The sequence below is a fragment of the Pleurodeles waltl genome, chromosome 3_1, assembly GCF_031143425.1.
Source record: "Pleurodeles waltl isolate 20211129_DDA chromosome 3_1, aPleWal1.hap1.20221129, whole genome shotgun sequence".
NCBI classification, from domain to species: Eukaryota; Metazoa; Chordata; class Amphibia; order Caudata; family Salamandridae; genus Pleurodeles; species Pleurodeles waltl.
Genome location: NC_090440.1, coordinates 404,277,402 through 404,289,549, shown reverse-complemented (window position 1 = coordinate 404,289,549; position 12,148 = coordinate 404,277,402). Strand labels below are relative to the sequence as shown.

General features: G+C 44.8%; 1 protein-coding gene across 1 annotated transcript in view; it reads left to right on the top strand.

Annotated features, from left to right (window-relative positions):
• Positions 1 to 12,148, top strand: part of ELL3 (elongation factor for RNA polymerase II 3) — a 171,353-nt gene that overhangs the window by 56,921 nt on the left and 102,284 nt on the right. Inside the window, exon 3 of the mRNA XM_069222630.1 lies at positions 10,069 to 10,196. Within this exon, the coding sequence (XP_069078731.1) occupies positions 10,069 to 10,196 (128 nt within the window). The remainder of the gene's footprint in view (positions 1 to 10,068; positions 10,197 to 12,148) is intronic.

Genomic DNA, 12,148 nt, shown 5'->3' with positions numbered 1-12,148 from the left:
CTGTGGGCCATCAAGTGGAATTATGTGGTGCGGCATAGAGGGACTGTCAGAATCCACTACACTCCGAACCTCACCCCAGATCTATTCTGAATGCTGTCTTTAATAAGAAATAGGCAGAGGCCCGACTAGAGGCGGAAGATGATGGGTTGAGTCTAAGTGAGCGTGCAGTCATCTCACCACCACCACTTTCTCCAAAATCTTGCACACGCATACCAGTAGGTAGGTATATGCTGGGTCACTTCTGTGGTTGCCAGGCTCAAGAAAGGGCTTCTACAGGATTGTGTTCACAAGCCCTATCTTAAGAGTGGGATATTGCACTTCGTGCAATGAAGTGACTGAAAATATGTGTCATACTTGGGGCCACCACCTTTGCAGACCTTGAGCGGGGAGTTGGGTATGGTGGTTACATTTGGATGTCGGCTTGTTTCATGGTAAGGGGACTTGCCTGTTGGACGGCATCATCGAAATATTTGCTATTATTTTTATTTTTTTCTGGCAGTCATTGGCAAAACTCCACAGAATATTCTTCTGGGGGCAAATAAGGAAGAACACGTGGTGGGAACTTCTATTGCCGCAAGGTGCACTGCGGTGTAACTGCACTAGAGAGTCCAGCTGGAAAAAACAATAGTTAAAGCAACCACATCCTCGGGTGATAACCTCAAGAGGCAACAGCCTTGGGGACACACCACCCTGGCCCCAGCCCTCCAAGCTGCAGCACCCCCTCAAAGCCAACTCGTCTTCCTCGATCTCTGTTGCTCTCCCTGCGGTCCCTCCCTTCGCCCTCCGTGCTCACATCCTCAGTCACTTGCTGGGCCCTGGATCGAACTGGGGCTCGGGGCAGCAGGCCCCACACCGCCTCATTTTACCAGCCCCGTGCCTGAAGCCTTACATTCTCAAAACCCTCACATTGTACTGCAAGCCAAGGCAGGTGAATTCCTCTCCATGATAACAGCCCGGGCTCCCATCTCTGCCCTCCCCGGTAAGAGAAAAATGAGTTCGGATCTGAGAGCGAGCCTGCGCTCCGGGGAGACCACTGAATAATCCAATGTGCTAAAAATGGCGCTAAAACGCTGCCTCGGGGGGACAACCAGATGATGCCCTCAATAACCTGACAATTAGGCAGCAAAACTGCTGGGGCCCACAGCCCGTAAACAGTGGTTCCCCCGGGAGGTCGCTCTTTGAACGGTAGGGACCCCAGTGGAACGGGCTCTGGAGCTGGTTGCTGCTTTCACGAAGATCTCTCGCTGGAGCCTACGCCCCAACCCTTTCTCCAAACTAGCTATTTTGTCAGATTCTTGCGAAGTTGCTTTAGCATAAATCTTAATTAACAAGTCTTTTGAAAATAATGTGTCTGTCTGCGTGTACTATCGCAGACTATCTCTGTCAGTCATTCCATGCAGTATATTTTCAAGAAAACTGCAAAAAGCAAAAAAATATATATTTTGCTACTGTCGCCCTCAGTACAAAAGCCTTGAACTGGCGCACTGAAAAATAAATCGTAGACAGGCAAACGAAAAAGGAAAAAGTATGTAGCTAAAACCAAATAATGTTTCTTTTCGAGATTCCTAGAGCAGTGTCTGGTGGCTGCTTACCGGGCGGTACTTTCAGAATTCTGAACAGACAAATGTGATAGCCGGGCGGGTCACCCAGCCGGACCTGGCGGCGGCAGTGATCTACCAGCTACATTGCCTTGGTCCTGCGTTGTGCACATGATAGTGTCCGGGAACAGCCTGCACTGTGTGTGTGTGAAAGGTGAGGTGTAAAGAGTGCTGTTGGGTGGATAGTGCTGCTGGATGGGATATCATGTTCTTGCTGATTAGGTCATATTGGTGATGTCTTAAGTGACTTAGGGTTAGATTTAAAGTTTGGCCGATGGGGTTACTCCGCCACAAACGTGACGGATATACCGTCCGCCGTGCTACGATTCAATTATGTCCTTTGGACGTCGTAATACGGCGGACCGGAAAACTGTGACGTTTGTGGTGGAGTAACCTGTCCTCCAAACTCTAAATCAGGCCCGTAATGTCACATAGCCCAGCTTGAGAGGCATCATTAGGTCGTGGTTTATGGAAAACTGGGATTTGGTCTTGGGCAGTGGTTCCCAACTTTTTTTGGACTTCTGTGGACCCCCACTTTATCATTACTACAATCCAGGGACCCCCTCTGACTCATTATTGGAAGCTAGGGACCCCCCACACCCTCAGAGAGTCATTACTGAAAGCTGGGGACCTAATCTGTTAATATTATTTCATTTTCTAAGTTGTTGCAGACCCTCTGAGAAGGCTCCGTGGACCCCCAGGGGTCCCTGGACCACAGGTTGGGAACCCCTGGTCTAGGTGGGTTTTAAATAGAATATCCAGAACCATTTTTATTGAAACATCATTAGTATATACGTCTACGACAAGCCAAAGCACCATTTCAGGTGCTGGGAATGGTTAAAGAGAAGTCTGGAAACTGTCCATATTCCTCTGTGACTGCCTTGATGTTTTAATTTGGAATTTATGTTGAATTGACCTTTAGCTTCCGCAGGCCTGTTCTTGTTGGGTTGTGAGAAGCAGTGATGTTACACATAAAGCCTTAACATATTTATATTTGTCTACTAAGTGTTATGAAGATTTTCATTGTATTGTCAAGCATTTCCTTAGTTTTTAAAGACCACTCTCAGAGATGTCGCAAAGCTAGGCTGTAGTGAGAATGGCAGAACAAGGTTAATTTCAGTCTCTATGGTATGTAGTTTCCATAACTTGCAAATCGACTCAAGAACATCACAGTAGGGTTCAGTGATAAACTGTATTCACATTTCCTTCCACTTTTCTTTGTGAAATAACCCTCTCCTAAACTATGAGTCATTTTCTGCCTCATAATTGTTCTAATGTCCATGCAGGTTGTCAATGCAGCAGCAGTTATCTAGACATCTCTGTCAGGTAGGGCCCTCTTTAATATCTTGCATGCCCCAGACATCTCGGTCAGGTAGGGCCCTCTTTAATATCTTGCATGCCCCAGACATCTCTGACAGGTAGGGCCCTCATCGAAGTCTTGGTCCCTCAGACATCTCTGTCAGGGGCGGCCCTCTTCGATGTCTTGCATCCCCCATATCCTGAGATATTGTCTGAGAGCTGAAGTGAGAACATTCTGTCAAGTTACATTTTTGCAGTAGTTAACCTCGGATTTGTGTTCTGAACTTGTTATGTGTGTAAATTCCAATATAGATTACTTTTGAGATTACTACTCTGTGCAGTAGTATTGGACAGGCAACAGGGAATCTTATTTTAAAAAGCCATAAAGGGCAGCCAAATGAATCAGATGCCTAAAAGTGTCATTAGGTAAAGTGACAATCTTTGCTGTACACAGCCACAGCATGAAATAAAATTATAGGTGTGTCGCCGTGGTTTCTATCAATCTTCTGGGTTTTCCTTAGAGCAGGCCTGAATAATGGGCGATGACGACCTCAGGGGTGTGACAGATCGCTTTATTACAGCGAAGTGACACGTGCTTTGAATTTAAGGTGCCTACTAAGACCCTGCCTCCGTGGTGGCACTAGCAACGCCGGTATCAGGTGTGTTTCTTGCTCACACAGATACCACCTTGCCTGCGTAGATGTGCATCTGAGAATTAATCTTTCAACATGTACATTTGCACATCGATTCATGAATATTTCTATCAGTTGTTCTCCTGAGGCACTGTGCTCATCTGTGGTACACTTGCACTGTGCTACTTTGATTCGACACAACCAGGCCACAAATTAAGTGTGTGCTTGATGGGTGGGATGATTTATCAGCAAATGGCAAGAAGAGGCCAGTAGTTGTTAATCTCAGGCTTCAAGAGAGAAAAAAAAAAGCTGGTGCGTAAACAGTGTAAAGTCTGCCCCCTGACCATGTACACTCTCCTCCCTTTTATTATCTCCTCCATTTTATTTATCTTCTGAATTTTTTATAAGTGCATATTGAGGTGTGGGTACCTCACCCGTTGCATGACTGTTTAGGTCATATAAGGGTAGCTGCACTTTCTGTTGCAACCACTCTGGACTGTTTGTTGTTGTTAACTTGAAGACAATACACATCTCAACAAGCAGGCTCAGGCTTCATGCTTCAATTTAATTCTGATTCAATTGACTTTGATGCTGAAGCAGAGCAGTTTGGCAGAAGGTTAGTCCTTTCCCATTTCATTACTGTGCATGAAAGAAGGGACTTGTCGTCAACACACGGTTCCTTCCTCTGCTGTATGGTAGGCCCAAGCAGCGATGCAAAGGGTGTTTAATGTTGGCTTTACCCTACTTTGAGTGTGATACTTACATTTCGTTCCCTTTTGCACTACTTGGGCAAAACTGTTGTAGTTTTCTTACATAGTTGAGACCCCTGGTATTTGAATACACTCACTTTTCGTTTTGCTTTAACACCTTTCTCACTGCATTGCCTACACATGTAAATAACATACAGCATCCTCCTGTATGAAGATGGATCGTGCCTCTGGTTGGCAGCTTTCTTACAGTTAGGCAATTAATTTATCATCATAAAATTGTGTTTTTCCTTAAAGGCTGAATCAGCGGCCATTCATATACAAGGAAGGTGGAACACACATGCAAGCAGATTGTAAGAACATCTATTTTCCTTGTTTGTGTAAACTAATACTATAGAGCAGTAATTGTAAAAATGATACTGAATTTGTTTGCCGTAAGCACGTGTTTCTTTATCACTTTGTTTCAGACAAGCTTGTAAACCTGTTTGAAGATTTTGAGTTACACGTTCAGAAGAAAGTAATTACATAATCCGCCCTCTAGTAAACAGGCGATCATGATACATCCAGACACAGCCTTTGTAAGAAGCAATGTGTTAGCCTTGCTGGAAAAAGTAATGGAGCCATTGAACTCCCTTTTATATCCCATTTTTAGGTCACAGCCTAACAGACACCGCAGCTGTCTGGTGTGCTAAAGGCATCTTGGGGACTTTCAGAAAGTTGACCTAGGAATGTATTCCACTAGCTGATTACCACTGACTTTTTGTGGTTTGTAACTCACACTTTCTGCCTTTCCATTTACTGGCTTTATTTGCTTTAAGCTCTCCAGATTCAGTTCGTCCCTCCCATTCCCTAACCGTGTTTTCTTTATTCGTCCATAAACTTGCTTTTTGTTAACAGGCCTTTAAATCTTGTTCTTATCTCATCCCATTTGCTGTGCATGTAAAGACTGAGGTCAAATGTCAGGCATTATCTTCCAAGGGTGCTTTTTTACTTTCCTTTCTCTGACTTCAAAGTGAGAGGATTTATGTGGGAAATCCTGCTGTATACTGGGGGCAGGAAAGAGTTTTTTTTTCTAGCGCACAACAACACTTGAACTGTGTAAGAATTTCAGAATATATCAGAATTATGAATGCACAAATGAAGCACAATTTGTGTTATGTTTGAAGTGTGTTGGAAACAAGTACTTTATTATGTATAGTTTTATTAGTAAAACTCTATGTCTTGGCAATGTAATGGTCATTTCAATTGAAAACGTGTTGCCTGTAATGGCAGTGAGTTACCACTCCATGAATACTCCACTCTCCCCTGTACCACTACACGCCACTGCACTCTGCACCACTCCACTCTACAACTCTGCAATCTACGCAACCTTACACTACGCCTCTGTAATCCACCCTGTACCACTCTATGCCATGCACTCTTCTCCTCTCTACGTCACTGCACCAGTCTACTCTGCAAAAATCCACTCTACTTTCTGCCACTCTGTAACACTGCACTCTACGCCACTGCACTGTATGGCAACACACTCTAAGCCAATGCACTTTACTCTGTAACACTCAACTTTGTGCCCATGATCTCTCCACCAGTTGGATGCACACCACTGTAATCTACTCTGCACCACTGCACTCTATGCCAATGCACTTTACACCACTTAACTCTAGACCATTACACTGTATGTCACTCTGTGCAATTACACTCTTCGCTGCACCCCTCTGCGCCATTTCACTCTACTCTGAAACAGCCACTGCACTCTACCCTACTCTACTCCACTACATGCTGCTGCACTCTATGCCTCTCTACTCTTAACCACTGCACTCTGTCATTGCACTCTATGCCACTGCACTGTACTCTGCATCTCTGTACTCTTCACCACTCTACTACACAGCACTCTGACACAGGGATGTGGAATTCCTATTGCCCAACGCCCAGGACATATTGTTTGGGGTCAAGGGCAACACGTTTTCATGTTTTTTTTGTCCTTGGGACAAGTAGGCCCAACCCCCTGCAGCACAAACCCTTTGGCTGCCAGTTTACAGAAAAGGGAACTGTCTGCAGTTGAGGTAATATGTCTCCAAATGTTAATGCTGTTTTAACTCCTATTTATGGTTTAATAATGAAAAGCCTTCATTATTAGGATGAGCGTTGTAAATTAACATTTTGAGGTCACACTGCTCTACTGACAGTGGTTCCAGTAAAAAAACTGGGAAGAAAAGTTTATACACGTTTGGAAAGTCTAACAGTGTGAGGTTAAGTATAAGGCTCCCATAATACTCTCTGATTAGATGCAAATGTTTGCAGAAGCTTGTAAGCAAGAGTGATGCTTATTTGCCTTCAAAATTAAATTTCAGAAGAAATTGCAATAGGTGGAAAAAGTGTTTCGCTACTATGAAAATGTAGGTGTCATTTCTCTGAAGCATCATTTAGTAAAAAGGTTTGATGCATGCTAGTATTTCCAAAAAATATTCCCAATGGAAAATCACTGTAACCATTTTCAATAACATTATGGGACGCATGAAAATAAACAAGCACTGGCAAAGCCAGTCGATACAACATTTTGTTGTGGGTTTTCAGTTTTGTCAATGCCTGTTTTGTTTTGACAGGGCTTTTTGCACAACTTTATTGTTGTGGGAGCTCCAAGACCCTCGCCATTGTAACAAACACTGACAAAAAGGAAAAAAAAGCACACATTGCCACCAGTGGCGTAACAAAGACCCCACAGACCCCCTCCAAGGGGCCCCCTCTGCACAGCTCATGCCCTGAGTGAGTACGGAGGGGGTGCCCTCCATGTTTTTTGCAGGGGTATCCCCTCTAGTTTCGTTACGTCATGGATTGCAACAATAGTTCCTGGCACTGAACAAAACTACTTTGTGTGCCAATATGCTCCTTGTGGAAGAGCAGAACGTGATCACTCACTGTAAAGCTAGCCGATAGACAGAGAGCGAAATAGAAGTTTAATAAAAGCAAAATGTCTTTGGTAATGCCAAATTAGGGACCCAATTCCTAAAGAAAGTCACAAAAGTGCACCCATGATAAATGTCTTTGAATTTGTGGCTTTCATGAATTCACAAGAACTTACAGAATAGATCATGAAATCTTACTCCTAGAAAATATTTGTGAACTGTATTTTAGCACAAACAAATGTGTGTGTAGATTGACTCATGTGAAAATCTATTGAACGTTTACAAGTTCACTTTGCCTTCAACCACTTTTTTCCCAACCTTGAAAGAACTTCTACTTCTGCCATTGTCAGGAGCAAATTTCCCCACCTTTCTCATTATGGGAAAAGTTAGGGAAGAGCTGGTGAGAATCCTTAAAGCATTCCAGCCCTGTAACTATTGCTTACTGCATCCGTCAGCCCCAGTATGTAGATCTGCGGAAAGGTGACAAAATAAGGAAATTGCTATAGTAGGGATTGAAATTGCAAACATTCAAGCCCTACTATAGTAGTAGCCCTGGCATAATCAGATAGGCTATTATCAGAGCTCTCACATATTGAGATTGCTGCCATAATTTATTGCCACACTACATGGCACCAAAGGGACAAGTAGATTTTTTTACAGGACAAGTAGATTTAAGAAGCAACCTGTCCCATCGATAAGTAGACATTTTATTAAATTCCGCACCCCTGCTGACACTACTCTACAACACTGCACTCTCTGCCAGTGAACTTTACGCCACTCCAGTCTGCACTACTCCACTCTACGCCACTGTACTCTATGTCACTGCGCTCTGTGGCACTATACTCTACTGTGCACAACTCTATGCTACTCTGGTCTGCACCACTCTGCACCACTGCCCTCTGCATCACTCAACTCTACGCCACTCCATTCTGAACCATTAGATGCCACTCTATCCTACACCACAGCATTCTATGCCACTGCACTCTACTCTGTGCAATTCCACTCTTTGCCACTCTGTGCCACTCCACTCTTCACCACTTCTGTCTGCATCACTTGACTCTGCCCCACTGCGCGCTATTATGCACCAGTCTAATCTGTGCCACGGCACTCTGAGTCTGCATTGTACACCATTGAATTCAATACCTCTGCACTCAGTGCCACTGCATTCTACTCCACCATACATTGAAACACTGTACACCAATGCATTTTACATCAGTACACTCTACTCTGTGCCACTTTAGTGTATGCCACTCTGCGTGATTCCACACTATGACAGTCCACAACACTCCATTCTTCGCCATTCCACTCTGCATCACTCCACGCCACTCCACTCTCCTCTATGCCACTAACATTTAGCCATGCTGAACAACAGCCATGCTGGTGAACAACGTGGCTAAAACACATTAGGAGAGCGGATAGCTTATGCAAAGCAGAGCTTTGCCAATGCTTGTTCCTATCTCCTGTCTAGAATTTCATTGGATGGTGTAGTGTTTGAAACTGAAAACCACTGTTGGTTAGAACACCTATAACTGATGTCTTTTGGGCTACAGTCCTATAAGTAGAGCAAGGAAGGTTAGAACTTGTGGCCCCTATAGGCTCACAACCAATCAGATAGGTAGAAATACATTGTTAGTTGTCAGGAAGTGTGAGGATCTTTGGTTCGGTGAGGAGTTCGTCTTGGGATTGGCTGGCAAAATTCTTGCCAGATGTTTATTGATTGTGGGGAACAGTAACAGAGATGCCCTCTTCATGCACAGTGAATTCTCTCACTGCCTTTTCCAAGAGCTATTGCTCAGGGCTGCGGCAGCTGGACGATGTTGGTGGCCTCTGTGTACAAGATGAGCGTTTGGGAGCAGATATCTGTGGCGCAGTACACGACTAAAGGCCACAAGGCACATGTCATCCTTCGTCTCCCTTCCTTAATGCTACTGCACCCCGGCTTTGTGGTTTTAGTTCTATGCCTCCGCCACTCTTTGTACTGATGTTGCAGTGCCCATTGTATGTGCAGCACTCAGGCTTATCTTTGCAGGTCTTGCCTGAATGATCCCTTTCCTGGTTTTACTGCCCCTCCCCCCCCTGGCCTGCACCACCACCTGTGCAGCTATGAGGGTGGTGGTGACTAGACCATGCATTCACCTTCCAAAAGGGGTTCCCCATCACACTACAGGCCTGTCCAATGATTATGCCTGTGCTGTACCTGCTCTGTGTGTGTGGGGGGGAGGAGGGGGGAGTGGGGCGGGGGCGGGTACTGCTGCCTGTCACGTACCTGCTCTGTGCTGGAGGGTAGCATGCCAGCTGTTGTCATAAGTTACCTGTTCTCTTTGCCTTACTGAAGCATGGAAAAACCTTTTGAATATGCAAAAGCCACCAGCATTGACAGTGCCAATGGTGGGTCACTGGAAGGGTGTGCAATCGGGTGAAAGTCAGTGAACTAATGTAGTAATTGTAGCTTGCCTTTGTGTAAATGCCTTGTGGTGGTTTTATCTTTGAGGCAGCAGTATTCATGAGTAGGCCCTGTTTTGAGTTTTTTTGCTTGATATTTTTTTTTCTTCCCAAGCCTACAGTAATCATGCTCCATTTCTTAGTATTGGAGGCCTCACATGTTGATTTCAGTTAGCACGTTTGATGGCTCCATCTTGACTCTTCCTTAAGTGGTTTCATATTCACAGCTTTCATTTTGCTTAGTTTCACCTAACAATTCACTGTCATGATTTGAACTTCATAATGCTTGTGGTATGGTCACTGATGAACAGCTTGGGCCTTAGATTCAGTTTGGCAAACCTCTTTGGAGAGGTTATTCTAGCCCAGATGCTCGGACACCCTTCCCAGGTCTCTTTAATGAGAATGGAACCACTACACTCAACCGTCCTCACTGCCTTCCTTATGTCCCACACAGCTTTCTCTGACACATTACTTTCACCTTTTCTCACAGTATATCAAAATCCCGGCCTCGGATACAGGCCCCAGCAATGCAGTCCGTGTCTTCACCTTCTACCTCTCACGTGAGAATAAGGATAAGCCTCAGTCCAGCTTCGAGTGCATTCGGCAGGGCGTGTCCAGGTGAGTGCTCCTGGGATAGTAAAGTACTACATTTCTGTGTTGTGTAAGTGTATGTGCATGTGTGTTATGAGAACACATGATTTCACAGTTATTGCCTTCTGGGTCATAATTTCTGGCATACTGCAAGAGGGTGAGATTGAGAAACAGAGCGGTCAAATCACATAAGGCTGCCTTGTGTTACATGGATGTGGCATTTTTCACACACCTGATATATATATAGTCTTTTTTTAACAGTCTGAAGCAAGTAGGAAACTCCTACAGACAGTATGTAAGCAATGACTTAGTTCTTGCGATATTCTATAACCTCCTTATAATCTGGGAGGCTCACCCAAATGTCTTTGTTTATGCTGTTGAAAAGAGCAGGCAAAGACTAACCATTGCACAGTAGCGCTCATTGGCTTAACCTTGGTTTGGGATGGGCCTACGCCTTGTAGCCCCATCCCAATTTTAGTGATGGATTCAGAAGTGCAACATTTGTGCATCCTTGTTAGACCTGGCATCCTTGGTGTGGTTTCTCCCTAACCTTTTGCCTTCGAACTTCCTGTTTTACTGACTTTGTTTTTGCTGGCCTTAGAACTCTGCTAACTTTATCACTTCTAACCAGTGCTAAAGTGCTTGTGCTTGCTCCTTAACACATGGCAGAATTGGCTTATCTCCAATTGGCATATTTTCTTGTCATTTGCCTAGTAAAGTGCGACTACCTGTGCCCAGAGCCTGTAAATTAAATGTTACTAGTAGGCCTGAAGCACTGATTGTGCCACCCATTAAGTAATCGTTTAAACATCTCTCATGTCTGCCATTGCAGCCTGTGTGTGCAGTTGTAAACCACCATCTGGACCTGGCAAAATAAACCTTTTACCAGGTCAAAACCTTCCTTTTTAATACATGTAGATCACCCCTACTGAGGGCCCGGGACAACCCAGTGGGCAGGGTGCAGTATATTTAAAAAGTTGGGCATATATTTTAAATTCTGCATGTCCTATCAGTGAAAAACTCTTACATTTGTTTTCTACTACTGCGAGGCCTACCTCTCCAATAGGGTAACATTGAAGTTACCTTGTTACAGTTAATAAGATGTGACTTCCAAATGGGAACAGGTAAGCAGTTCATGTTTGGTGTCTTTGAAATTGTAATGAAAAATCCTCTCTTGTGGTAAAGCTCTATTTTAACTTACAGTTTTGAAAACGCCACTTATAGAAAGTTGGCATTTTCCTGCCTTAGCCATTTGGTGCCTGCAGTCTGTCACTGGGTCACAAAACTGAGTGCAAGTGGCAGTTGGGCTGAGTGCATTTCTCCTAAATAGCTGCACACAATGGAGTGCTTAGGTATGCCTGGATGGGCCATCACTGTCAGGATGGGAAGGCAGAGCTGGGCGCACCCCTACTTGCATTTGAATAGGCTGTGTCCTGCCTCCACACAAAGGACTTTATGCTCCGTGTAGTGAGACTGGAGCCAGGAGAGGCAGGAAAACTGTGCACTTCAAAGGGAAACCTCTAGAAGGTTCTCCCACTTCAAAGCAGGCACCTGATCTAAATATTGGACCTGGGACACCAACTCTTCACTACACTTCTGCACCTGTGGAGACTCTGCCAGCAGAAGGACCTCTGTGCTGCTGAAAACACTGACACTCTGGTGGACTACTGACCTGCTGTACTGCTGCCTTGCTGGATTGCTGCCCTCCTACCTGAGTCAGAGGGACTGGACATGCACCTGAACCCAGGACTCTCAGAGTAACACCAAGGGCTAGTCTGCTGGCCTCCTGTTCAGAGCCACAGTGACATAACAAGTTCCCAATCACCTGAACCAGCATCTAGACCCAGCTGAAGGAAGTCCCTGACCCCCAAGAGGTGTCCCTCAAGTCTTGGATACTTGGTACAGCCTCAGTGGAGCTGAATTGAAGTTTTTGGGCTCTTCTCAACACAAGCAGGCTTGTTGGCCCCAAAACCATGTCA